General features: G+C 37.8%; 1 protein-coding gene across 6 annotated transcripts in view; it reads left to right on the forward strand.

Moving 5' to 3' along the window:
* Positions 1-24,168, forward strand: part of PAPSS1 (3'-phosphoadenosine 5'-phosphosulfate synthase 1) — a 53,741-nt gene that overhangs the window by 16,092 nt on the left and 13,481 nt on the right. For all 6 annotated transcript variants that reach the window (XM_057404576.1, XM_057404573.1, XM_057404572.1 and 3 more), the window contains exons 3-10: positions 2,978-3,213; positions 4,612-4,750; positions 6,747-6,865; positions 13,206-13,319; positions 15,325-15,436; positions 20,182-20,387; positions 21,334-21,469; positions 22,899-23,167. In XM_057404576.1, coding sequence (XP_057260559.1) covers positions 2,978-3,213; positions 4,612-4,750; positions 6,747-6,865; positions 13,206-13,319; positions 15,325-15,436; positions 20,182-20,387; positions 21,334-21,469; positions 22,899-23,167 — 1,331 coding nt within the window. The remainder of the gene's footprint in view (positions 1-2,977; positions 3,214-4,611; positions 4,751-6,746; positions 6,866-13,205; positions 13,320-15,324; positions 15,437-20,181; positions 20,388-21,333; positions 21,470-22,898; positions 23,168-24,168) is intronic.

The following is a 24,168-nucleotide window of genomic DNA, read 5'->3' on the forward strand; positions in this document are numbered from 1 at the left end:
TAAATATCGCAATGTGTTGTTTTATTATTTTGTAAACCATTTAGAGCACTGTTGTATTGCGATACAAAAGATCTTCGCAAAATATTAGAGAAACTTACTGCACAAAGTAAAATTTGTTTCCACTAGCGTTAATGAACATGTGGGAAAGGTAAAGTAGTAGTTGATAACAAATTGCAGAGAGCCACTCCAAACAGAATTGATACAGGAGCTTGCTGTCATGTATTTCTTTGGTAAAAGAATGGAGCACTTTGTCTCGCTATATCTGTCACATAGCTCCAGCATGTCTCAATGCTTCAATTATCTGGTAGGCTGCCTCTCTGTTTCTCCTGGTAATTCATTAATATCCTTTTGAAAAAGGTCATGATAAAAATGTTTTCTCAGTTTATCTACACAGCAGCATTTTCCAGTCATCATTCTTTTAAAACATGACAGGCATTAAGATTACATTTGTTTAAATCCCAGCTAGCAACTAAGTACCACATAGTTAATTGTTCACTCTCCCCACCTTGATGGGATGAGGAGCAGAGTCAGGAGAACAAAGGTAAAATCCATGAGTTAAAAACAGTTTAATAATTGAAATAAAGTAAAATGCAATAACAATGATTGTAATGAAAAGGGGAGAAAGAAGGGAATAAAACCAAAGGAAAGAAAAACGGTGCACAATACAATCGCTCACCACCAGCTGACTGATGCCCAGCCTGTCCCTGAGCAGTAACCGCCCTCTCTCAGGTCAACTCTGCCCAGTTTGGGCATGAAGTGCTGTGGTATGGGAATACCCCTTTGGCCGTTTGGGTCAGGTGTCCTGTTTCTGCTCTCTTCCAGCTTCTCACGCCCCTCCTCACTGGCAGAGCATGAGAGACTGAGGAGTACTTGACTTAGGGTGAGCACTACTTAGCAATAACTAAAACATGAGTGTGCTATCAGCATTGTTCTCAGACTAAAGCCAAAGCACAGCACTGCACCAGCTACTAAGAAGTAAATTAACTCTATCCTGGCTGAAACCAGGATAATGCCCAATTTCCTTTTTTGTCAGGAGGAAGAAAGTTGGTGGTAGAATACAGAAAAGTAGGAAGGCTGTAAGGTGTTAAGAAGAGTGTGTCAGGGAAGCTGGATTGTTGATGTTTGAGCACTGATGTTAGGGAATGAAATGGACTGTAGGTATTGAAGTAAGCAGTACTACCCATTCTAGAACTGTGCAATGAGTCTTCGAAATGAGTCTTCAAAACCCTGCTAGGTTTTAGAATAAAAGCTGAAACAGTGGTATACTCCCTTCAAGATTCTCTCATGTCACCAGCGTTCCTGGAGTGGGAGTGTACTGAAAGTTATTTCAGAGGTTTTCATTTTTAATTTTTAATTTTATTTTTCATTTTTAAACTCAGGTTTATTTGAGAGTTAAATTGTAGTAAATGTCTTGTGGTGTTGAGTCAGGGGGTCCTAGTAAAAATGAAAAATAACGTAAAAAAACAAAGAATGTATAAAAAATAGGAAGCCATTACTTTAACGTGTAACATAATATACAATTTTAGAGTGTAAGTTATTCTAAAGACTTGTCAGCACAAAAGCTAGTTTTAAAATTCATTATTATATAACGTTACATTTTGCATTTCATTAGACACTGGAGACCAAGTGATACGTGCTAGAGCATTTGGGTGAATAGCATGCTAGATGTGGGGACAAAAACTGCAAATCAAAGACTGCATCAATGAGAATTAAATTATGAAGTTGCTGAAATCCTAATTTGGATTGCCATGAATACTTTCTAGGAAGGGGGTGTGTGTAATTGCTGCCAAAAGAAGACTGTTCTGTTTCCAGCCTTGTTTTCCTTTCTCGCCTTGCACAAGCTGTAGTGCTTGCCCAACCCAGCCTTGAGCTGATTCAACCTAAAACTAAATCGGTGAACTTAACACAGCCTCCTCCCATGCACAAAAAATGGAAAAAAAGTGGGGAGTAGGGGAGGGAAGAAGATGAGCAAACTTGAGTTGGCTAAGGGGCACCAGAGGTGTTGAAGTAATAGAGTTGCAAAGGTCTTAGAAGTAATACCAAACTGATGGAGTTTTATTTTATTTTTTCTTGTCTGCTTTGTCTAGAATGAATCTTAACCGCTGCTAATACAGATCAAAACATTTTTCTTCACTCACTAGTGTGCAAGTTTATTTAGACTGCCATTACCCTTATTTTTTTACAATTTTACTTACTCAAAGGATTTGTTTATCTTATGAAGATTTGTGTTTGTGTTCCATTTAGCAGCTGATTGCTCAGTATAAGCAGAAGCATGTGCTCCAAATAAATTCCTGAAATCTAGTCTGGAAAATTATTTAAACACATTTGCAACTTAAAGCAAACAGTGAACTTTCAAGTACTAGAAAGACTTCTGAATTGTTTAAAGGTTTGTTGCCTAAGATACTGAACTGGGCTAAAGTTTAGTATGAAAATTGTCTTTGCTTGTTGCTAACACGTTCCAGTTAGTAGAACATGAATGCTCTGTGTGAGTTTTGAGTAGGCAAGTTTTATTGTGTCTGTGGTGTCTAATTCAGTGCTGTTATTCTGCAAGGAGTAAGAACAGTGTAGTCTCGTCCCATTTCTTATGTTGACTGGAATTCACTTCAGAGTGAGATCTTCTTGTTCTGATATAAACGTAACATCTTAACTGAGTTTGGTTTCCAAGTTTAGCTTATTCAGCTAGTATCAACTGCCCAGCAGCAGCACTGGAGAATGTGCACAACCTCTGTAAGTGGCAGCAACTCTCGAGGCCACAGTGTTCTCTGCTTCTTATGTCACACTTAGCTTTGTGCCTTACTGTCCCTATATCTATTGTCTGTGTAAAAGGCACTTGGTGGGTATTACAGGTAAGCAACTCTGAAAGGCATTGCTGCTGATGCCTGTCACTTTGGGTTTTTCACACTAGCAGTGGTAAATGTAATATAGTTTGCTCTAACTTGTTTCTGTTCTTATGTAGTTATATTATTGAATATTCTAGGTCTGTCTGGTGCTGGGAAGACTACAGTGAGCATGGCAGTAGAAGAGTATTTAGTATGCCATGGCATTCCGTGCTACACATTGGATGGTGATAATATTCGCCAAGGCCTTAATAAGAATCTGGGTTTCACACCAGAAGATAGAGAAGAAAATGTCCGTCGTATTGCAGAGGTTGCTAAACTTTTTGCAGATGCTGGTTTGGTGTGCATCACTTCCTTCATCTCTCCTTATACTCAGGTAAATATGAAAACCCTCTAGATAAAGTATAGGGAAAATACAAAATGTAACTCAGTGACAGGAATCCTTCACTGAACTTAGCCAGGACCAAATACTTGCTTGACTTTTTGTCTTTTTTTTAATGACATTTGTGCTTTCTAGAGATGATTATTCAAATTTAATTATTCATTATTCAAATTTAATTATTATTCATTATTTAAATAGGAGACATTAATCTTTAAATATAAAAAAAAGTTTGCATTAGTCTTGTAACTGGAACTGTCCTTCAGTCTGTTAGACAGAATTTACTAATCTAATACAAGGAACAAATGCATATGATAGTCCAAGAAAGAGTCTCAAAATTACAATGTCTTGTTTGATCCATGTAGATTCCAGTACTTTATAAAGAACAGGTATACACTTAACCTGAAGACTCGCTTAAATTTTTTAAAAGCATTTTTTCCTCTAGTGAATGAATGGTGTGAGCTGTATTTTACCAAATGGCTTAAGGGAAAAAATGTGTAATTGCCCATAATTATTTTATTTCATGCTGTGTGTCCAACATAACGTTCGGTATACTGAAAATTAACCTAAATCCATGTTTACATTGTTTTGTGAACTTATTTTTTTTTGCTTATCTATGAGAACTTGGATGGGGGAGACAAAGTGAACACCAAGTATCTTGAAGATACTTACAAGTATCTTGTAAGCTGCCTGGGGCTGTAGCTTACATGTTTCACAGCATGAGAAAATGTTACTTCTTGGGTTATAGTGGTACAAACAGTTTTTGCGATGATAAATTGGGGAACTCAGAATCTTGCAGTAAAATACAGGTCTTTAGATGTAAGACTAATAATAATAATGTTTAATGAGAGATTATGTAGAGTGGATTTTTGCAAGTGTTCTGTTCTCTAACTGAAATTCACCAAATGCATGGCTTGATAAGCACTGAAACAAAATAACATTTGAAGTATAGCAGTCTTGTCAGATGAATGAATGTAGAGAAATCTGGTGCTCTGGAGAGAAGATGGTTGTATCTGGAGTAGCAGGTAATAACTCCTCTGAGTTAAGCAGATGTAAAAGTTAGGGATGTACTTAAAGATAGGGGCAGGTACAGAAAATTCTGCAGTGTATGCCTGGGTTGGGTGTTGGGTGTTTTTTATTTACTTTTCTTTTAATAAATCAGGTTAATGTAAAATACCTCGAATTTTCATGTCAGCTTTTGCCATGTGATGAACTATAGTCAGACTGGTGTAGCTTGCAGGACATCAGTTGACCAAATCATGTTTCTTTTTTTCAGACTTTGAAACTTGCTTACATTTTACTGACAGCTTCTTTAAAAAGAACTTTGAAAGCAGAAAGACAGTCACAGTATGTGGGTGCAATCTTTTATTTATTTTTTTTCCTGTTTTCTGTCAGGATCGTAATAATGCCAGACGAATTCATGAAGGGGCAAGTTTGCCTTTTTTTGAAGTATTTGTGGATGCTCCATTGCATGTCTGTGAGCAGAGAGATGTTAAAGGACTCTACAAGAAAGCCAGGGCTGGAGAAATTAAAGGTGAGCCTAGGTGTAGTCACATCCTTTCATACCTGAAGCGTTGGTGTAATGTGACTCCGCATAGGTGGATGTGCTCGAGTCTGTGCCACCCTTAAAAGCAGTGTGGACTGGGGACAGGACTGAGCAGCAAATTGTACCAGCTATTGCAAGCTCTTACAATTGAGGATTAGTCTGTCCTTTGTGTGTCCATTGACTAGTTAAAAAAGAGCCTGACTCTTTATAAAGAATTGCATTAACAAGAGTTACTTCTTCCAGAAGGCAAAGCGTGATCTCTGTCTTTCTGTGAATGCTATTAAGAGCACTTCTGAAGAGATTTTTTGAAATTAGGGTTCTGTGCTAGTGCCCATGAAAATGACTTCATATCCCCAGCCTCAGATCAAGATGTAACTAAAGCCTGTAATAAAAGAAAAGCCTAAATACGTAGTCACTCATTGCAAATATTGTTTCAAATGCTTCTTTACTCTGTGCTATATTATAGTTTGCAGAGGCTGATGATAGCAATTTTTAAAGTAACTGTTTTCCTCAGCTGAGTTTACTGATGCTGTAATGTTGAACTCAGCATTTATCAAAAGGGTTATAAAAAAATCAGGAAATCTAAGACATTGCACATGATTGATTGATACTTCTAATGCTACCAAATATGTCCTGTGAAGACCAGCAATAAATAAGGCTGACCTGAGGTTTGCTCAGAATCATAGCAAGGTGGCTTGAGATGGCATGATACAAATCATAGAATCAAATAGGTTGGAAAAGACCTTCAAGATGATCAAATCCAACTGTTACCTCAGGAATACCATGTCTGTACAGAATCTGAATTTGTGCTGTAGAACTTCCTTAATACTTCGTGAATTTTACAAGCTCCATAATGGAATTGTGTTACTTTAAAAGTGGTAGTGAGGTATACAGTGGCTGAGTCAGTTACAAGTGGGTCTAGCACTGGCTGTATCTTATAACCCATCTGATAATATGAAGGATGAAAATTAAATGAACTTGTCTGTTCACAGAAGTGAGCAACTGTCACCACCTTTTTCTCTGGCTGTGGTAATGAGACACTTTGTCCCCTGTTCCTACTGCTCCTAAAATCAGATAAAGTATACAGGTTTTGGTACAGATATTGGGTTTTATTTATCACATGAGGTACTGGAGCAATCCTTTTTCTTAGGTGGGGAATTAGGCTACTAATTTTCAGAGTATTAAAGACTGAAGTGAAAAATTCAGTTTTAATGTTTGTAGTTGTGCAGGATGCAAATGTTCAGTGGCTGCAGCTCAACTGGTATTTCTGCTGCAGATCTGACTTGTAAACCTTACATGCTTTGCCTTTAGCTTTGATTTTTTTTTTTTTTTTTCCTCCTTGTTTATGTATGGTCAGTCAGAATCTCCTCTTCAAATCAGACTGTTGGCTAAGTAGGCCAGAACAAGTTCACTGTAGTTTGTAGTGCCTGTGGCAGTAGTTGTTACAACTATAGCAAACACACACATCTACTTCATATTAACAGCTGTCTTAAAATGGATATATTGGCTGAACTAAGGTAATAGATGTTGGAATTTCCTACTCTTCCGAGTACTGCCTGGTGTCATGAGTGTAAATTCACCTATATACTGGTTGTTGGACATCATGCTTTGTGTTCAAACCCACAGCATCACAGCTAACAATGAAGGACAGCTGATGGATGGCTAACTCTGGGTTGGTGTGCACAGTTCTACTGCCATTGCTTCTTTCTTTCTTCACAGGAAAAATCAAGTAACTCACCAACAAAAATGAGCTATGTATGTGCTGCAGAATGCTAAAGTTTGATGCAGTCATGTAGCAGGATTAGCAGATGGTATGATTAAGAAAAATGTTGATTTCCCTAAGAAATGCTCTATTAAGAAAGCTAAAACCCTGTGCTCTTGCCTATTGTGTTGGTTTATATCTAGAAAACTGTCTAAGAACATTGTTAAAATGGAGTAATCCTTTGGGAATAGTTGCTTAAGATTTTTGTCTTACATTCTGTAGGTTTTACTGGGATTGACTCGGAGTACGAAAAACCAGAAGCCCCAGAGCTTGTGCTGAAAACTGATTCCTGTGATGTAAATGACTGTGTACAGCAAGTTGTGGAACTTCTTCAAGAAAGGGTGAGCAGAAATGCTGATATATCGTAGTAACTTTTTTCAAAGCATTTGTGCCTGTAGTCTGAATGTATGTTCTAGGAAAAGCAAAGACAGGCTTATTCATCTTTAAATTCTAGCTTTTAAGCTTGTCCTAATGTGTGCTTCATTTTTAAACCTAAACATTGCAACAACTTTGGTCTCCAAGTTGAAAAAAAAATTGGACAAATGGAAAATCAAGATATATTAATTATCATAACTGATAACTGGAAGGGAGAGAAGGCTGTGTCAGTTGTTACAGAAGCAGTGATGAATGCTGACTTAGCAAATGATAGCAACCAATTTTAAAGATTCTGAAATTTTTTACTTTGTCTCTATATTGTACAACTTAATATATACTGCAGATAGCAAGAGCCAGGGTTGCACTCACACAGTACTTTGAGCTGGCTTAGGGGTGCTGTGGTTGTGTCTAGTTTCCCTGGTTTCCACTGTTTTTCCTGCGCTGGTAAAAGTGGTCCTGCAATTGAGTAAGGGATTGTTCAGGAAGCCGTTCTTTACATGCCTGAGTTGAGGTAATGGTTCATAGCTTCTGAAAAGGTAAGCCTCTCCTTGTTCATGCCTGCAGTCTACACCATCCCTTTTCAAGCCTCTGGGCCTCCTCCCATTGTCTGCTGAGTGATTCAGTTCATTAACCAACCTAAAAAAAAACAACCAATCAAAGCAAAACAAACCCAACATAAAAACCCCAAAACAAAGAAAAAAACCTCAACAGCCACACCTCCACCCCCCCAAAAAAAAACCAAAAAACAAAAATCAAACCCACGCACAAAACAAAACAAAAGCAACAACAAAGGCAAAAAAACAACCAAGCAAAACCCCCCAAACCACCCACAAAAAACCAGACCAACCCCCCCCCCCCCAAAAAAAACCAAAACACCAAAAAACCAAACCCCCAAACCTTACTAAAAGTGAAGGCAGCCATAAGATGGCCTCTTGAAACCGGATAGCCAGAATTTGCTAATCTTCATGTAGAAGAAATGTCTCCATACATTCTTATCTATAGTCAGTGGGTAATGAGCAGATGACATTTCAAACAATTATTTTAATTTTGATACTCCAGCAGACATTATTCATGTGTTTTGTGGTGGGTTTGTTTATTTTTGTGATGTGGATGTTCTGGAAATTTAGGGTGTAGCTTGAGTAAAGCTCCCTTCCAACCCAAAAGGTTCTGTGTGTCTATGATTTTTACCCTAATGTTCATGTGAATGTTTTTTGGGAAAAAAAAAAAAAGTGCTGTATCAGAGTCCTGTGTATGGGAGGTTACAGTTCCTGATTGTGGGAGGCCATGTGCCTCCTGCTCAGAAGAACAATTCACTAAGTTTCATAATTGTCGAAACCAATGTTGTGTGTGCCGAGATGGTGATTCCCAAAGTCTTGCGTTAGCATGATTGGTTGACAGTTCTGAATGCTGGCTTCTAGCCCAGTCAGCTTAGCTCTGTCCTTTGCTTAAGGCACATCTTAGCACAGATTTTTCTTTCTTTGTAGACAACAGTCTCATGAATGCCAAGATATCTTAGTGGTTGCTTACTTCAGTGAAAGACAATGAAACCAAGGCATGGCTGAACAGGCATGTCTTGTTCTCATGCCATCTTAATTCAGTGATACCTTGAGAGTATAACTTCTGTAGGTTTCCTTTAGTTGGAACAAGCTGTGTCTGTGGTGTTCTTGAATAATCCATTGTGATTTGTAAAGAAAAAAGACCATAGGCAAGCAGTATTAAAAATAATTTGTGATGTTTGTTTTGTTTCAGTAGCTGTATAAAAGTTTGGGAAACAATCCACTCAAAGTGTTGGTAATCCTTGAGTTTCATGGATTCTAGTTCAGACAACAGTGATACTAGTTCAGACAAAAGTGGCAGAAGAGGGAAGACAATTGGAACTGTATAAGTGCTATATTGTGGCAGAGATAGATATACATACAGAAGTTTATTAACCAAGAATTTGAAACACAGTTGTTTTGTAGGTAGTAGAATTATTTGTTTTTTAGAATTTTTCATCTTATTTGAAACAAACTCTGAAGCAAATTTAGCAGGACTTTTCCAAAACTGTGTTCAGTCATTTATGGCAGAAAAAGGAGTTACAAGCAGATATTGAACCTGGAAAGTTCTTGTGTGGTATAACTTGGTTTTCAGGGTCATCTGGCTTGGTTTCTTTGCACGTAAATGCAATAGACACTTGAAAGTTCTTCTTAGGGACCTAGAGTTCAAGGTACTGATGTATGTCTCCTACAGCTACCAACTGTCACGCCCAGCTGCTTTCAGGACTATACATGCTTCTTTTCTTTTTTTTTTTTTTTTTTTTATTCCCCCCCCCCCCCCCCCCCCCCCCCCCCCCAAAAGACTTTTGTGGCTTTTGAGCTTGATAAATTTGACTTCAAATCTGCTGACATTTTCTAGTGGAGGCAGACAAGCCTAGTGCAGGTGTTTGGCTATAAAGATTTAATTGGTTTTGTTCTTGTTTTTCCTGTCAACAAATATAGCTGATCTAGCCCACTGCACAAAGTTTGTATTTCCTACCTATGGAGTAAATTCATTATTTAGCCTGGAAACTATTTTCTGAAGAAGTCATAGTTCAGAAATGCCACCTTTCCTGTTAAGGAAGTGCAAAATTGTACAAGGAAAGAGTTGAATTTCCAGTAGGTAACTTGAAACTTTTAACTTTTTGTAAAAGTCCCGCACTTACAGATCTCAGTTTATGGTAGCTCTGCAAATACCATCCCCTAAATTGGAATTTGATCACACCCTTCTTCTACTGTTTAGATCAATCCAGTGGGTGTGTATAAACATTGTGTCCCTTCTTCTGTCTCCCACCCATCCCCCAGGAGTTACAGACAATTTCCTATCTAAGCTTGGCATTACACTGGTGTTTGGGAAGGTGCTCCTCGTGGTTACACAGTACTGGTTTCCTAGCTCTGTTCACACAGTGCCCTGCAATTGTATTTAAATTCTGTGCTTTGGAATGGTCAGAATTAGGAACACAGTAGAAGCTAAGGCTGGTGCTTGGAAGTCAGTCTCAGTTGTTTTTTTCCCTTAAGATGCAAACTTTGACTCTGGTAGGTCTTGGAAAATACATAGAAATAGGTGAGACAAACTGGTTTTCATAAGACGCGAGTGAGTTGGGTGGGAAGCCACCAGGGTGATCAGGGACTGGCGCATATTGCTGTAAAAGAAAGGTGGAGGGGAACTGGACTTGTTAAGCCTGGAGAAGGCTAAAGGATATATTTTTGCTGGTTTTAGCACTGCAGTGGGAGAGTATAAAAAAAGACAAATGAAGGCTTTTGTCAGAGGTGCACAAGGGTAGGATGAGGGGCAACAGGCATGAGATGAAACATAGGAAATTCAAGCTAGGCATAGGGGAATAATACCTTTTTACTGTAAAGGTGATCAAATATTAGAACAAGTTTCCCTGAGAGTTTGTGGATGTGCCATCCATTCAGGTATTTAAAACTTGATTGGCCATGTCCTGAGCAGCCTGCTTTACTGGATCCAGTTTTGAGCAGGAGGCAGGACTAGATGACCTTTGCAGGCTTCTCCATAATTCTCACATAGTTACTTTGTGTGAGAAGCTGAGGGGGGAAAAAAACCCACTCTGTGTAAATTATGGGCAAGATTATACTATTAGTTTTATACTATTGCACTGAAGATTTAAACACTTAACAAGAAGGATGTAAGCCAGAGAGTGAGCAGTATAAGCTTCTAAGCATAATTCAAAAAAAAGCCACACCTTAGTACTTAACTTTTGTACTTCCCACATTAATGAAACACTGATTTCTTCTTATGCTTAGGAAAGTATGTAGAACTTCTGTATTTTAAGTTATGGAATTCCTATTTATGAAATATGTCTGCCTTGGTTGTGATTGCTTTCTTCTGAAAATACACTACTGAATGTTATAGATTTCAGTAGCTCAACTTGGTAAACAAAAAAACCCAAAAAGGCATGTATAATTTTGGAGTTGTTATTAAAAGAACAAGCTCCAGTTACACTGAGTTGTGTAATCATTAAATACTGTGATGGTGTTGTTTTTGTTATCTATTCTTTCTTCTCTTGTTTTTAACTTCTGGGGCAGGGCACAGACAAGGTTTTGGTTTAGAGTCACTGTTAATCGCAGAGCCTGGGCAACAGTCATCCAGGTAGTTCTGTTGACTGATAGGTTTGTATGAGTATTTCGTAGATGTTTTCATTCAAAATGATTTAGGTTGATACAGATGTACTGTGTAAGCTAAACATGACTTATTTTGACCAAAATAAATGTGTAAAGATGTCTTTACACATTCGGGAGAAACAGCAGTGAATGCTTGTGGTCAGAAATGCCTCTTGTTGGCACAAGAGGAGTAGTTTTTCTATGGCTTAAGTGAATTTAAGAAATGATAGAACATAACATAATGGGCAGAGGGTTTCAGTCCAGAAAATTGTACCCCTCTCTTTTAAGAGACAGCTGTTACTGCATTTTTCAGTTTGCCCTGTACATAAGGTACTCACAAATTTGCCTGCAAGCCGTAGGTACCAAAGCAGTAATTATTATAGTCACAGAAATACATCTGTTTTTTCAATATATAAATAATTCAGTGGCCTAACACCTTAATTAATATGAATTTGTAAGACTAGTAATTCAGTAGTATAAATTGGATTTCACTTGTGGATTCCCATCTGCTGGAAACTGGCCTGGAGGCCCTTTCTTTACAGTATGTTGAGGATGTTTGACAGCACTAGCAAAGAACCTACCATAGCAGTCTAAGGAGGCAAATTCCCATAAAGCATATCTAGGTTATTTGTTTATTATTTTGCTGGTTTTGATATGAACGTGTTGAGAAATAATAAATGTTGAGGAATGTTGTATAACTTGTCTTTTGATAGAATGGACTTCTGAGAAGTTACTACCTTAAAGTGGTCACTAGATGGCTTGCTAGCCTAGAATTTTCTTAAAATTCATACAGTTTAAAGACCTATGGATTCCTCTTTTTTAAAAATCTAAGATGTTGTTTTAAATGACTTTTTTTATGTCTGCAAAGGATTCTAGGTTTAGTAGTCCTACAAATTCTCTGCATGTCTGACTCAGTGTTGCTAGAACTATCTTCAGGCTATTTACATCCTTATAATGAGGTAGGTTGTTGGCAGAAACTGCATTATGAAACCTTTTTCTCTATTGTTTTGTCCATTAGTGTAACACTAAAACCGGAATGATATTTGAGTAGACCTTTTTAATAGGCACATATATTTTCAGCTTTTGATGGTTTGTAAAATTAGGATGTTCTAGCATGGTAATGAGCTATTCTCCAGAGGGGAATCTTCAGTGAAGCAGTATAATGTGTACTCAGTCATCATACTTGTAAGGTCTGCTGTTCTTTACAGCAGGCAATGCCTTCGTTTGAGGAGTCTGAGAGTCTGCTGCAGCTCTCCTGGGCTGTAGTGCTGCTGCTCTGGCAGAGAAAAAAGAAGGCAGGTTTTGCCTAGCTTACTACCTAATAAAATCAGCTTCCCAAATGACATCTGATATGTAATGGACTGAGCTTATAAAACACAATTGCGAAGTGCTAGTTTAATTTGTTTTCCTTTTGTTTGCCTTTGGAGGTATGAATTATGTAACAGCCAGTGAGACTCACCATGTCTTTTTACGCCTGCAGTCATTTTATCAAACCCATGCACAAAACAAAAGCAACAATTTTTCCAAATTAAGAAAAATCTATATTCTGTGGGCTTCTGGTTATAGGACTAGATTTCAGTTAATTGCATGTATATATACAGATGGGTTCTCATTTAAATGTTCTGTTAGTATGTAGATTAGGACACTGGTTTTGTATCATTAGCTGTAGGTAATACATTTAATTTGTACTTCTGTATCAATCACTTTTGAGAGGTTTTTTTGTACTCCATGTTACCACTTCTAATGTATATCGTATAGTAAATGGCTCAAATTTACAAATGCCCCATGTCTAAAACATCTTTTTACTTCTTTTAGCAAGTATAAAAGTGTAGTCTTCCTTTCTGCTGTAGATATTGTAGGCATTAGTAAGTCATAAAAACTGCATTTAGTTCAATAGGTAAAATATTTTCTAGGAAAATGTTACATGGGGTACTAAAGATGTAGAAAAAGATCACGTGTTAGAATGTTTCACTTGAATTATTAAAGCTAGCAGCTTGGCTAGCAATATATCATAATCTTGGAACAGTGCTGACTTTTAAATGAGTAAAACAATGAATAAACTCTTGCTACAGAGTAGTGCAACATTAGAATTTTGCTTCTTGACCATGTGTTCAGAATCCAAGAAGCATTCTGAACAAACTGAGTTCTGTTTGTTCCTTTTATACAGGATATTGTACCAGTGGATGCCTCTTATGAGGTAAAAGAGCTTTATGTGCCAGAAAACAAGCTACAGTTGGCCAAAACTGATGCTGAGTCTCTGTTAACCTTGGAAATAAATAAGGTATTGTGTGTTCAGTTATCTCACTGATTAAGTTGAAATACAATCTGTTGCCCAGTGGAAGGAGATAAAATCAAAATACCTGTACTGCTTACAGAATGTATCTTGATATACTTCCCCCCCCCCTTCTTGAGAGAAATCACAGCATCTGTGTTTTCTTTAATCAATTACTAGAGATAACAATTGAATCTTTGTATTTTAATACATTATGTCTGCTATAATGTTATTTAGTTTATCCTAAGCCTGGAGATTAAATTTACAGTTCTTTCCTCCCACAGACCTACCCCTCTCCCCCAGTCCGTGCTGTAAACCGTGCCTGGCATGTCTTGTAAGATTAGTTATTTCTAGAATAGCAGCAATGATTTTTTTTGTTTTATTTTTACTTTATTTATTTATTTTATTTTATTTTGAATTGTAATGACCTAGAAATACAAAGGAAATCAGTTACTGCTTCTTGATTATTCTTGTTGGTAACCTTCAGCTGAAAGATAGTGACCTTTATATATACACCAGGCTCAAACAGCTGTAAATTTAAGTCTACAGAGAAATGATCATATCCACTTTATTGTTTTGTGGTTGATATTGTGTTAGTTTTTTTTGTGGTTTTTTTCTCCCTCTTTCTTCCCCCATTAGAACATGTTCATGCTACTTTTCTGGCTTCCAGCAGAGAAAATGTGGAAAAGCATGGATCAACTTACCAACTCTGTTCTTATTTTGGTCAAATGCACTATCTTCCAACTGAAATAAATTGGACAAAGGTGCTTCTGGCTGTTTCTGTTCTACCTCATCATCTTTTTGAAAGAGTTATGCCTAAACACACATCCAATGCATGAGTTTTTTCACTGGCTTTTTGACAGTATTACTAGAATTTAAAGCTAAGCATTTGGTCTAGGAGCTGACTGAGCTCAGAGTTCAGCCTCTGCAGTGAGTAACTTGACTTTGAAGGACTGAGACAACATACTAAGTACTCCAGTAAATAGCCTTAAAGTTTGCCTAGCCTTCTACTACTAATAAATTTTAATACTTGCTTCAACTGCATCTTACTAGATTCACATATGTGTTTATAAAACTATTGCTTTGATGGGGAGTAAATATTTAAGATCATGATTAAATTTCCTTAGTGTCCCATTCTAAATTGCTCCCCCTGCAACCTAGAAAATCTAGCAAATCCTTTCCCCATGCACCCCCAGCTAGTGGTTTGTTAAATATCAAGCAAGTGTATAACATAAACTTGGCAAGAGAACGTGTGTTGTACTTGTATCAGCATAAATTAAAGAGTGTAATAAAATTTGTCATGCTCTTTGAAAGAGACTTGCAGAAGCAAAGCCTGTCCTTGTCAAAGACTTGACCAGGTCTTAGTAATGCACATGCAGCAATAATAGAGGCCACACGATAAGTCATAGTGTGACTGCTTAAATGCTAAGGAAGGAAATTCCCTGTGAGCTGATACCTCTTAAACTAAACTAAGTACTAGTCCCAAGAGAATTTTACTTCTGGATTGTCTCACTAGTTTCTGTAATAAAAATTGTTTTTCCAATCTGTTTTAAGATGAGACCTGTTAATATTCAACCCAATAATTCTGATTTTTTTTTTTTGTGGTAATTGTATATGTTGGTTTGTTTTTTTCTTTAAACCTTTTAGTTATCATGCTTTGTTAAAAAATTAAATGCAGGTGGGACTTCCTAATTCTGTTAAGTTGAACTTTATCAAACATTTACGAATAAAGTTTGTGTTTTTGTTGGCTTGTTTTTTAACACATGGACCTTTGATCTAGTGTAAGGACTGTAAAATAGCCAGAGATATGAACAGTGAGGAACAAGTTGCTCTTTTTTCTTAATTGTGGACACTTTGAATTCTTTGTGATTAAAAACTGTAATACTGAGAAATTTATACCATCTGTGTTTTATGGGTAAATTATGATCTATTATGATTAACCATAAGACCTGATATAAATCAGCGAGCAACAGCTTTTGTTTGCTGTAAGTCTATTTCTCCATTTCTTTACAAGGTGGATATGCAGTGGGTGCAAGTGCTGGCAGAAGGCTGGGCAACACCCCTAAATGGCTTTATGAGAGAGAGAGAATACCTACAGTGCCTTCACTTTGACTGTCTCCTCGATGGTAGGGTAAAAGTTACCATTTGTAAAACTGAGCGAGATAATCCTACTTTTGAAATGTTGTTGATGCTTTGCTGCTTAATGGTGATGTGGTAACATGTTGTCATGCTTGTGCACAACATGGGGTAAAGGAATAAGAGCAACCGTCCATTTAAAACTTGATTTTTTTTTCTATACCTGTCATTGTGTTAGAGTTTGAATGTCTTGCCTTTTTGCCTTTACAAATTATTTTTCAAATATTTTAATTTTTGCAAAACATTAAAATCCATGTTTATAATTTGTTTTGAAGAAATTGATTTTAGAATTTAGAATTGAGTTTAATTGCTGTTTAGATTTGTGTACCAAAATATTTGTTCCACAGCAGTAATGAAGGGAAGGACAGCAAACTGACTTGAGGGCTGGGGCTATTGCAAGTATGAAATCAGAATCTGAGAAGGGGACTTGAGCATGGACAATTGTCACATTGTCCTGGGTTTAGCAGTAGCAGTCAATTTTTCTCGTTCTTGGTAGCTGGTGCAGCGCTGTGTTTTGACTTTCAGCCTGGGAACAGTGCTGATAACACCGATGTTTTCAGTTGTTGCTAAGTAATGTTTACCCTGACCAAGGACTTAGTGAGTCTCATGCTCTGCCAGGGAGGAGGGGAAGCCAGGAGGAAGCATAGACAGGACACCTGACCCAAGCTAGACAAAGAGGTATTCCATACCACAGCACGTCATGCCTGGGGGGGTAACTGGGAGTTACCCGGAAGGACATGGGCTTCTGCGTCGGGCTCGTTTTTTGGCGGATGGTATCGTATTCTCTTCCCTTGTTATTTTCTCTTATGATTGTTGTCGTTGGTGGTAGCAGTGGTTATTTGTGTTGTACATTGGTTGCTGGGCTGTTCTTGTCTCAACCCGTGGGAGTTGCATCCTCTTGATTCTCCTCCCCATACCTCTGGGAGCAGGGAAGGGGGGGGGTGGGGGGGGAAGGAAAGAAAGAGGCAGGAAAAGGAGGGAGGAGTGAGTGAACGGTCTGGCTGGCTGGGTTTAAACCACAACAGTTCTTTTTTGGCGCCCAACGTGGGGCACGGAGGATTGAGATAACAGCAGATCTGTCCAAATTAATAGTCACTCATCACAATGCTGATTTATTGGCTCTCAAGGTTGCTCCTCTTGATCTCACAGTTTCAGTATATCATACCTTACTTTGAGCCAGTATTTGCTGTATTAGTGTTTTTCAAGTGTGGGGCTTGGGCTAAGGTTTTTGTCTCATTGTACTTTATGGTAATGACTTGTAATACAATAGAATCATTGATCATGAAACTGATCTGGCTTATGTTCCCAGTGTGGTCACCACCTTTATACTTTGGGAGGAATATAATAAAAGTGCTTAGCAATTACACATCTTTTTTCTCCTTCTCAGGTGGTCAACCTGTGAAGGAGACATTCTTTTACCCTCCCAGTCCATGTCGTCATGTCGTCCCATGTCCCCGTTTCCCCCCCCCCCCCCTCATTTACAGCATCGTTTGAGAGTTTTGAAGTTTTTGAATGGCCTTTTAATGCTGTTGAGACTCGTTTGCTGATTGTGATGGGGATCACCATGTTGGCACGTATACAGAGTATATTTTCCCACGACCATTTCGTCTGATTTCAAAAGTTAATTGAGCCAGGTTTGGGTCTTGTCTAGGGTTAAACGAAGATATAGGAGGACCAGGAGATTTTCTCCGAGGCTGGACAGTCATGAGTGGCAGGGTGTGTGGGATAGTATGGGCAAGTATCTAGGTCAGTGGGCCCCTCCAGTACTTTGGAATTTCACCACCGAACAACTGCAAAATCCAGAAGAATTAGTAAAACACTTGTATGAGGTGTGTGGTCGTTCTGGCCATACCAGAGGTGGACAAATCATGGCACCGTGCTGGGGCTTGGCTTATGCTTACAGGGCCTTGTTCAACACTATCCAGCACCTTCAAAAGGAAAAAAATGTCCCTGGATCTGAGGGCAAAGCAACAGTCAGCGCAACTACTCCAGCTACCCTCTGTGGCAGAGCATGAGACTCACTAAGTCCTTAGTCAGGCTAAACATTACTTAGCAACAACTGAAAACATCGGTGTTATCAGCACTGTTCCCAGGCTGAAAGTCAAAACACAGGGCTGCACCAGCTACCAAGAAGGAGAAAAATTGACTGCTACTGCTAAACCCAAGACACACATGTAATTGAATTACTATGACTTAGTAATTATCCTGTGATAATTTAAATGAATATATTTTATTTTGCATTACCAACTGGCTAAGAGCAAGCATTAGTTAAGAGCAAGCTTTAGTTAAGGTAGTCAAGTGATAGCATCCTTGGGTTTTGGAGCTTGATGGTGATCCTTTGTAATTTTTCATTTATTCCTTTTTGAAGGCTGTTTTACTCAAGCATTTTAAGGTTTTTTTCCACTCTCTGTATCAAAGAGGGGTAGGAAAAATTCCTGTTTCCCCACTTTGTTTTGCATTACTTTCTGCTGGAGACCAACCAGCAGAAAAAAAACTCATTTGTCTTTCAGTTGTGTGATCCAGGTATCTGTTGTCCTTGTATTTTCTAGTTCCCTTTTCTGTACATCTTTTGGATACTATCGTAGGCAATGTAATGCCATCCTGTTATCTAAAGTTACTGTTTTGGACTGCTAGGTTTGTTTTCATTTCTTTTGCCTTCTCTGTGTCTACCCAGGTAAAATGTATTGTGCACATGGCATGCTTTGCATTCAGCTGCTAAAATAGCTTATAGCTCCTTATTCTGCTCTGTAGTCTTCTGTAAATCAGAATTTTTATAAGGCTTTTAAGACCTTATATAGGTGACTTTTTCAGATATGGCAATATTACAAGTTTTTAAACTGCTCTTGCAGTTGTTTTTAGTACTTCATGAATGCAGCAAAAAATTTGAGTAATGAAAAATAATAACTTACTGATGGAAAAAAATTTCAGTCCTAAGCTTCAATAGAACAGTCATATTTCTCTACACGCTACTATATTTCCTCCTCTTAGATATCTACTGCAACATTTATCAATGAGATCCTTTTTGGAAAAATGTGATTGCCTTAAAGCTGCTTTGCTACTTGAAGCAGTGACAATTGTTAAGTCAAAACAACATCATGAAAGTTTCCTCCCTGCTAGATTCTCACAGCAGCAGTCATTTTTCCAAGGTTTTGATTTTTGAAGAGGGTGAAATTGTTTAATACCTACAATGTATCTCTTCCTTTGGGCTCTAAATGGAATGTTCATACTGACTGACTTCTTCATTATGGAGGTCAGTGCAGGTGTGTTGACACTCTGACTTTAAAGCTTAAGTTATCTGAAATAGTCTTAAGCTGACACTGTGCTCATCTGTGATTTACCAAACTCACTCCAGTACTTTGCCTCAGTTTCTCATTTGTGCGGTGTCTGAAGACAAATGTCAAAGATACTATATATTGGCTATTGGTCACTGACAAAATTTGAATTATCAACAGGTCTGAGATCTCTTCACAGTTTTAAATATTTATTTACTTGTTTGCAAAGCAAAAGGATTTTTTAAGTTATCAAGATGTAGTGGCAAATCACCTTCCCTGTGAGTGTTGCCAAGCTTAATCTTAGGAAGTAGTTTAAAAGTAATTCTGAGCAAGTACAAAACTGAGCTTAGGAGGAAATGTGCAGCATGCTTTTCATTTTGCACAATGAAGGAAGGGGACCTACTTTTCTCTTAAACTTTTCATCCAACTTCATAATTTTTAACTTCCTACCAAGTTCCTCAAAGTAAAATTGAGAGAAAGTTACAAAAAATGTATTGTTCAGATAACAGGGAAATCAGCCTTACTTGCTTGGAGTACTGGCCTCATTAAGCCAATGGCAAACCTCCCATTAACGTTGGGGGCTCATTGCCTTTCTCCTGGAGACCACCCAAAGGTTTTGCAATCTTTCAGCAAGTATATGCTCATTAGAATTCAAGCCTTTGTATGAGACTCGCAGTATTTACTCCACTGGGTTTCTCAAATCTCACTCTCTTGTAGACAAGAAAAACAAGACTTCCAGCATCTAACATTAAAAAATGAGGACCACACATAACCTTAAAATTCAGAAACATTGGTTTAGCTTTAGAAGTAGCTGGTAAGCTTTCAGCTGAAAAAACTGTGTGAAATGTCTGTCTCACCAAACAGGTTTTTTTTCTGAAATACTTGTGCTTGAATCCAAACATAGTTTTAAGTAAACACCAAAAGTCACCTTTTGAAATAGTTGAATTACGTATGCTAACTAGTAGATTTGGCTGCTTCTACTGCATTGAACTTTTCTTATGGACCAAAAGTATTGCTACTGAGAATGGTATTTCGTTTTTACTCATTATCCAGTCCTGTAACAATCTTGCCTAATACTTTAGATGATCTGTTTAAAGATGTCAGTTGTGTATTTCTGCTTACTATATAGCTTGAACAAGATAATTTGAGATCCCCAAAAATAAATATCCTCAGTCAAAATAGTGTGTAGCTGTAAGTATTTCCTATTTTCAGTACTTTATACTTCCTATATTCAGTACCTTATCAGATCTCAGTGTTTGTACATTTTTATAGCTCACATATCCTATGCAAGACTTCTTTCTGAAATTTGCTTGTAACCCCTGTTAAAATAAGTGCTTGAACTGTCTGTTGTGTGATACAGCTTACACTGTAACTTGCTAGGAAGGTAAATTTTCGTAGTATTGTTGATCACTGTTACTAAGGATGAAGGCTTTTTTGTTTTTTTCTTCTTCTTCGCTCTGTAGGGGGGGTTATTAATCTGTCAGTGCCTATAGTGCTAACAGCTACTCAAGAAGACAAAGGAAGACTGGACGGGTGTACAGCAATTGCACTAGTGTATGAAGGTCGCCGTGTGGCCATTCTCCGTAATCCTGAGTTTTATGAGCACAGGAAAGAGGAACGCTGTGCTAGGCAATGGGGAACGACATGCAAGGAGCATCCCTATATCAAGGTGTGTGTTTAAAAGTTGAGGATCTAATTGTATTAGCTGTAATGTTTGTGGGATTGCAAAGTGAGTGAAGGTGATGTCTGTGACCAGTGTATTTCAACAGCAAAACTACTTTGAGAACCTATTAAAACATTTGAGCAGAAACAGAGGTGACTTTTTTACTCTATGTAGCTGATGTATAATCTGCACTCAGTGTGAAAATCTAATGTCAGTATGCACACATGAAATGAATTCAGAATGTACTGTAGAATCGGCTAGAGAAGAGGGAACTTTGCCCTCTAGTTTGACTAGAAAAAATCCCTCTGTGTAGCTGGATGGACTATCAAAGCTCCTTAATCAGCAAATATATGCATTGAGAAAGCAAGAAAACTTCTGTTCTGAAGAATTCTAGTGAATGTACAATATATGTTGCCTTGTGAAGTGCTACTGTGAAATAAAGCCAAAAGCTATCCTACTTCTGATTTTATTTATCAAGTGGGTGAGTAGTTAATCAGAACTGTTTTATTTGTTACTTTTATTGCTGACCAGAATCTTGTCTGTGAGGCCATACTGAAACTGCATTTGCTTTGGTCAACTACTGTAAAGTGTTCAACTTCATTGTACTTAATATATTAGGCTTTCCAGCCATTTTCTCTTTCTGTCATGTAATAATGTTGGTAAAGAATGCTGCCTACTTGTATTTCTGTATATTAGAAAATTCTTTCTTTTGAAAGAAAGGCATATACCTACTGAAGATTTGTGCATCACTCCTGCCCCGTAATATATCTGGGCTATGTTCCAGTGATTTCTTATTTATTTATTAATATATATTGACACTTGACTTGAGACTGTCAAATAAAATTAACCCACAACTCTTCCCTTGGTAAATATATGTCCCCATTGGAATGCTGTAGATGCTCAGGAGAAGCTGAGAACCTATCATAACAAGGATTTTCCTTTCTTTTCTTAGATGGTTATGGAGCAAGGGAACTGGCTTGTAGGTGGAGATCTGCAGGTCCTTGATCGTATTTATTGGAATGATGGACTTGATCAATACCGTCTCACTCCAACTGAACTAAGGCAGAAATTCAAGGAAATGAATGCCGGTGAGTAAATTTTTCTTGTTCTGTTTCTTCCTGCAGAGATCTATCCAAATGTCTACTGCCTCAGGGGCTAGCATTGTTTCAAGGATGAAGATTTTGAATGCTCTCTTAGGAGGCATTCTTTGCCTTTTACTGGTATTGATTTTTATGTTCTCAGAGATTTCATTGCCTAAATACACAAGAGAAGCTGGTAATGCCTGAGATCCTGAATTTTATCTTTTCATGTGCGCTAGACATGTTACTAATGCAAGAAAAGATAATTTCAAAATGTGGTAGAATGGGATTTAAAAATTGCCAGATTTGGCTAAAACTGTAGAGGTATGGTTGAGTGCTGAGCTTTCATGCTCTTCTATTTTTAAGTCTGTTCCACGTTACTCCTGGGGAGCAAAGCTTATGACAGTAATGCGAGTAGACCGGTGCAAAGTGGAATGTGTCACAGTTAAAAACTTTAAGTTAACCACTAATTTATATTGCAGAAGAAACAACAGCTTTTCTCGCTAAAGAGTTGTGTTAGATAAATAAGAGGCTGAGTAATATTACAAAGCAGAGCACAATCACACATATCTTCATTGTGACAGCAATTGGCTGGCGGCTGATAAGCACTTCTTAAGTGTAAGGAAAGAGATTAACATCAAGAATGCAGGCTGAGATTGGTCCTGAGCTCCTGTCTTCTTTCAGTGTGGTCAGTATTTCTAGGATCTGCCAGTTTGTGATACTTAGCTATCCCCTAAATAAATACATTTGATACCTGAAAAAAAACAACCAACCAACCAGAAAACCCTGTTCTCTGAATGCTGTTAGTTTCTTTTTGGAAAAGCTCTCAGTTATGGTGATTTTGCTGTCTTGCAGGGAACCTTAGTTCATCTTTATTTGCAGAAGGGCGAAATCCCAGTTGTGTCAGGGTTTTTCATGAAGGGGTTTGTAGTACTTTGGAATAGTAGTTAGCCTTGCTTTGTTCTTACTGTGTGTAAACTCTACGAAGCTGTTTAGGTGAAGGAAGCTTACTAAGGTGCATTAAATCCCCATTTATGTATTTTGTTGCCGACATGTCAATTTGTTCTCCCGATCATACCTTGAGCCTTTAAGACAGGTAGCATAGTTTGATTTCCTCTTAGAATTTAACATAGAGTATATGCTCATGCAAGTGAAAAATCCAAAAAGAAGATTATAGCCATTGGAGAAACTAGAGGAATTCTGATGAAATCTCAAAATGAAGGAAGCTGATGTATAGGGGTGTTTTTGTATGGTAGCTTTTTTAGTTTTGCTTATTGAGCATAATGATTCTGTAATAATTCATAATCCTTTAATGGCCTGTGACTACTGCTATTTCAGAGGAAAGATAGTACCATTTGAAGATATTTCAATGATTGCACAACTCCTGCTAAAATAACTTGCTTTTCTTATATCTTTGTCTGTTTGTTTTTCTCTGTAGATGCTGTCTTTGCATTCCAGTTACGCAACCCGGTGCACAACGGGCATGCTCTTTTAATGCAGGATACTCATAAGCAACTTTTGGAACGTGGCTACCGGCGCCCAGTTTTACTTTTGCATCCACTTGGAGGCTGGACAAAGGAGGATGATGTTCCCCTCATGTGGCGTATGAAGCAACATGCTGCAGTACTGGAGGAGGGAATCTTGAATCCAGAAACAACAGTGGTGGCTATATTCCCTTCCCCCATGATGTATGCTGGACCAACTGAGGTAAATACATCAAGAGTTTAAAACAAAAGCAAACCCCTTTGATAGTGCACTAAAGTAGTTAATGTTATGCCTGATGATTGTGCATTGTGGGTTTTTTAATGGAGTGAGGAGGTTAATTTTCCTTGGGAAACCAGACTGTCAAAGCTACCTCTGTCATCAACAAAATATTTTTCTGTGAAGAAACATGTATATTGTAGGATGTTGCTGGAAGTGGTAGGAGACAATACAGGGTTTATGTGTTCCTTTCTTTACAATTATAAGGGTATGATAATGATTTAATTCTTCCTCCTTTTTTACAGTCCTTTTCAGAAGGAATTGTGAGATCTGTTGACATACAAAGTAGTTGTTCTGAATGTTAAATACTTAAGTTTTATGACTGTTAAAAAGTTTGTATGTTGGGGGGCTATACACAAACTAGAAAAAAAGAGTGAGCTTTGTTTATTTTTTGGCAAACTTAATTCAGAGAGAATTGTTTCAAGGCTTTTATATGAAATAATTTTTTGGCAACACTTTATTTTGAAGCCAGGTCTGGGGTTGGAATCCCTAGAGGTTTGTGGGAAGCAGTAGAGAGAATAAATGCTCTCATGTGAGGGCAATTCCTTTAGGGGATATTTGGTCTCCATGTCATTACTTTCTTTTTTTTTTCTTTTTCCTTTTTTCTTTTTTTTCCCTCCCACCACCCCTCTCTATGAGTCACAGGAAGTTCAAATTCTGACCAGGCTCAAGAGGTTAACTTTGTGGTAGCTTTTTGGTACAAGATCTCACCACTGGAATGAAATTTTAGGCAGGTGTCTGGCCAAACAGAGCTTGCACTGCCTTTCAGTCCAGAGCAAAAACTGTAGTCCAAAGCTAGCTGAGGCATGTTGAGTGAATTACTGTGGGGAATCTTGTATGTTCCACATAGACTTTTTGTGGAAAGTAAAAGAAGTCTTCTACTTCAGTCTTCTGTTCATGAGCGTATGAGGAGGAACAAAATCCACAGTCTTTATTCTAAAGAGAGT

This window comes from Pezoporus wallicus, unplaced genomic scaffold, assembly GCF_028554395.1.
Source record: "Pezoporus wallicus isolate ANWC-B61680 ecotype Strahan unplaced genomic scaffold, APGP_CSIRO_Pwel_v1 contig_1583, whole genome shotgun sequence".
Taxonomy (NCBI): Eukaryota; Metazoa; Chordata; class Aves; order Psittaciformes; family Psittacidae; genus Pezoporus; species Pezoporus wallicus.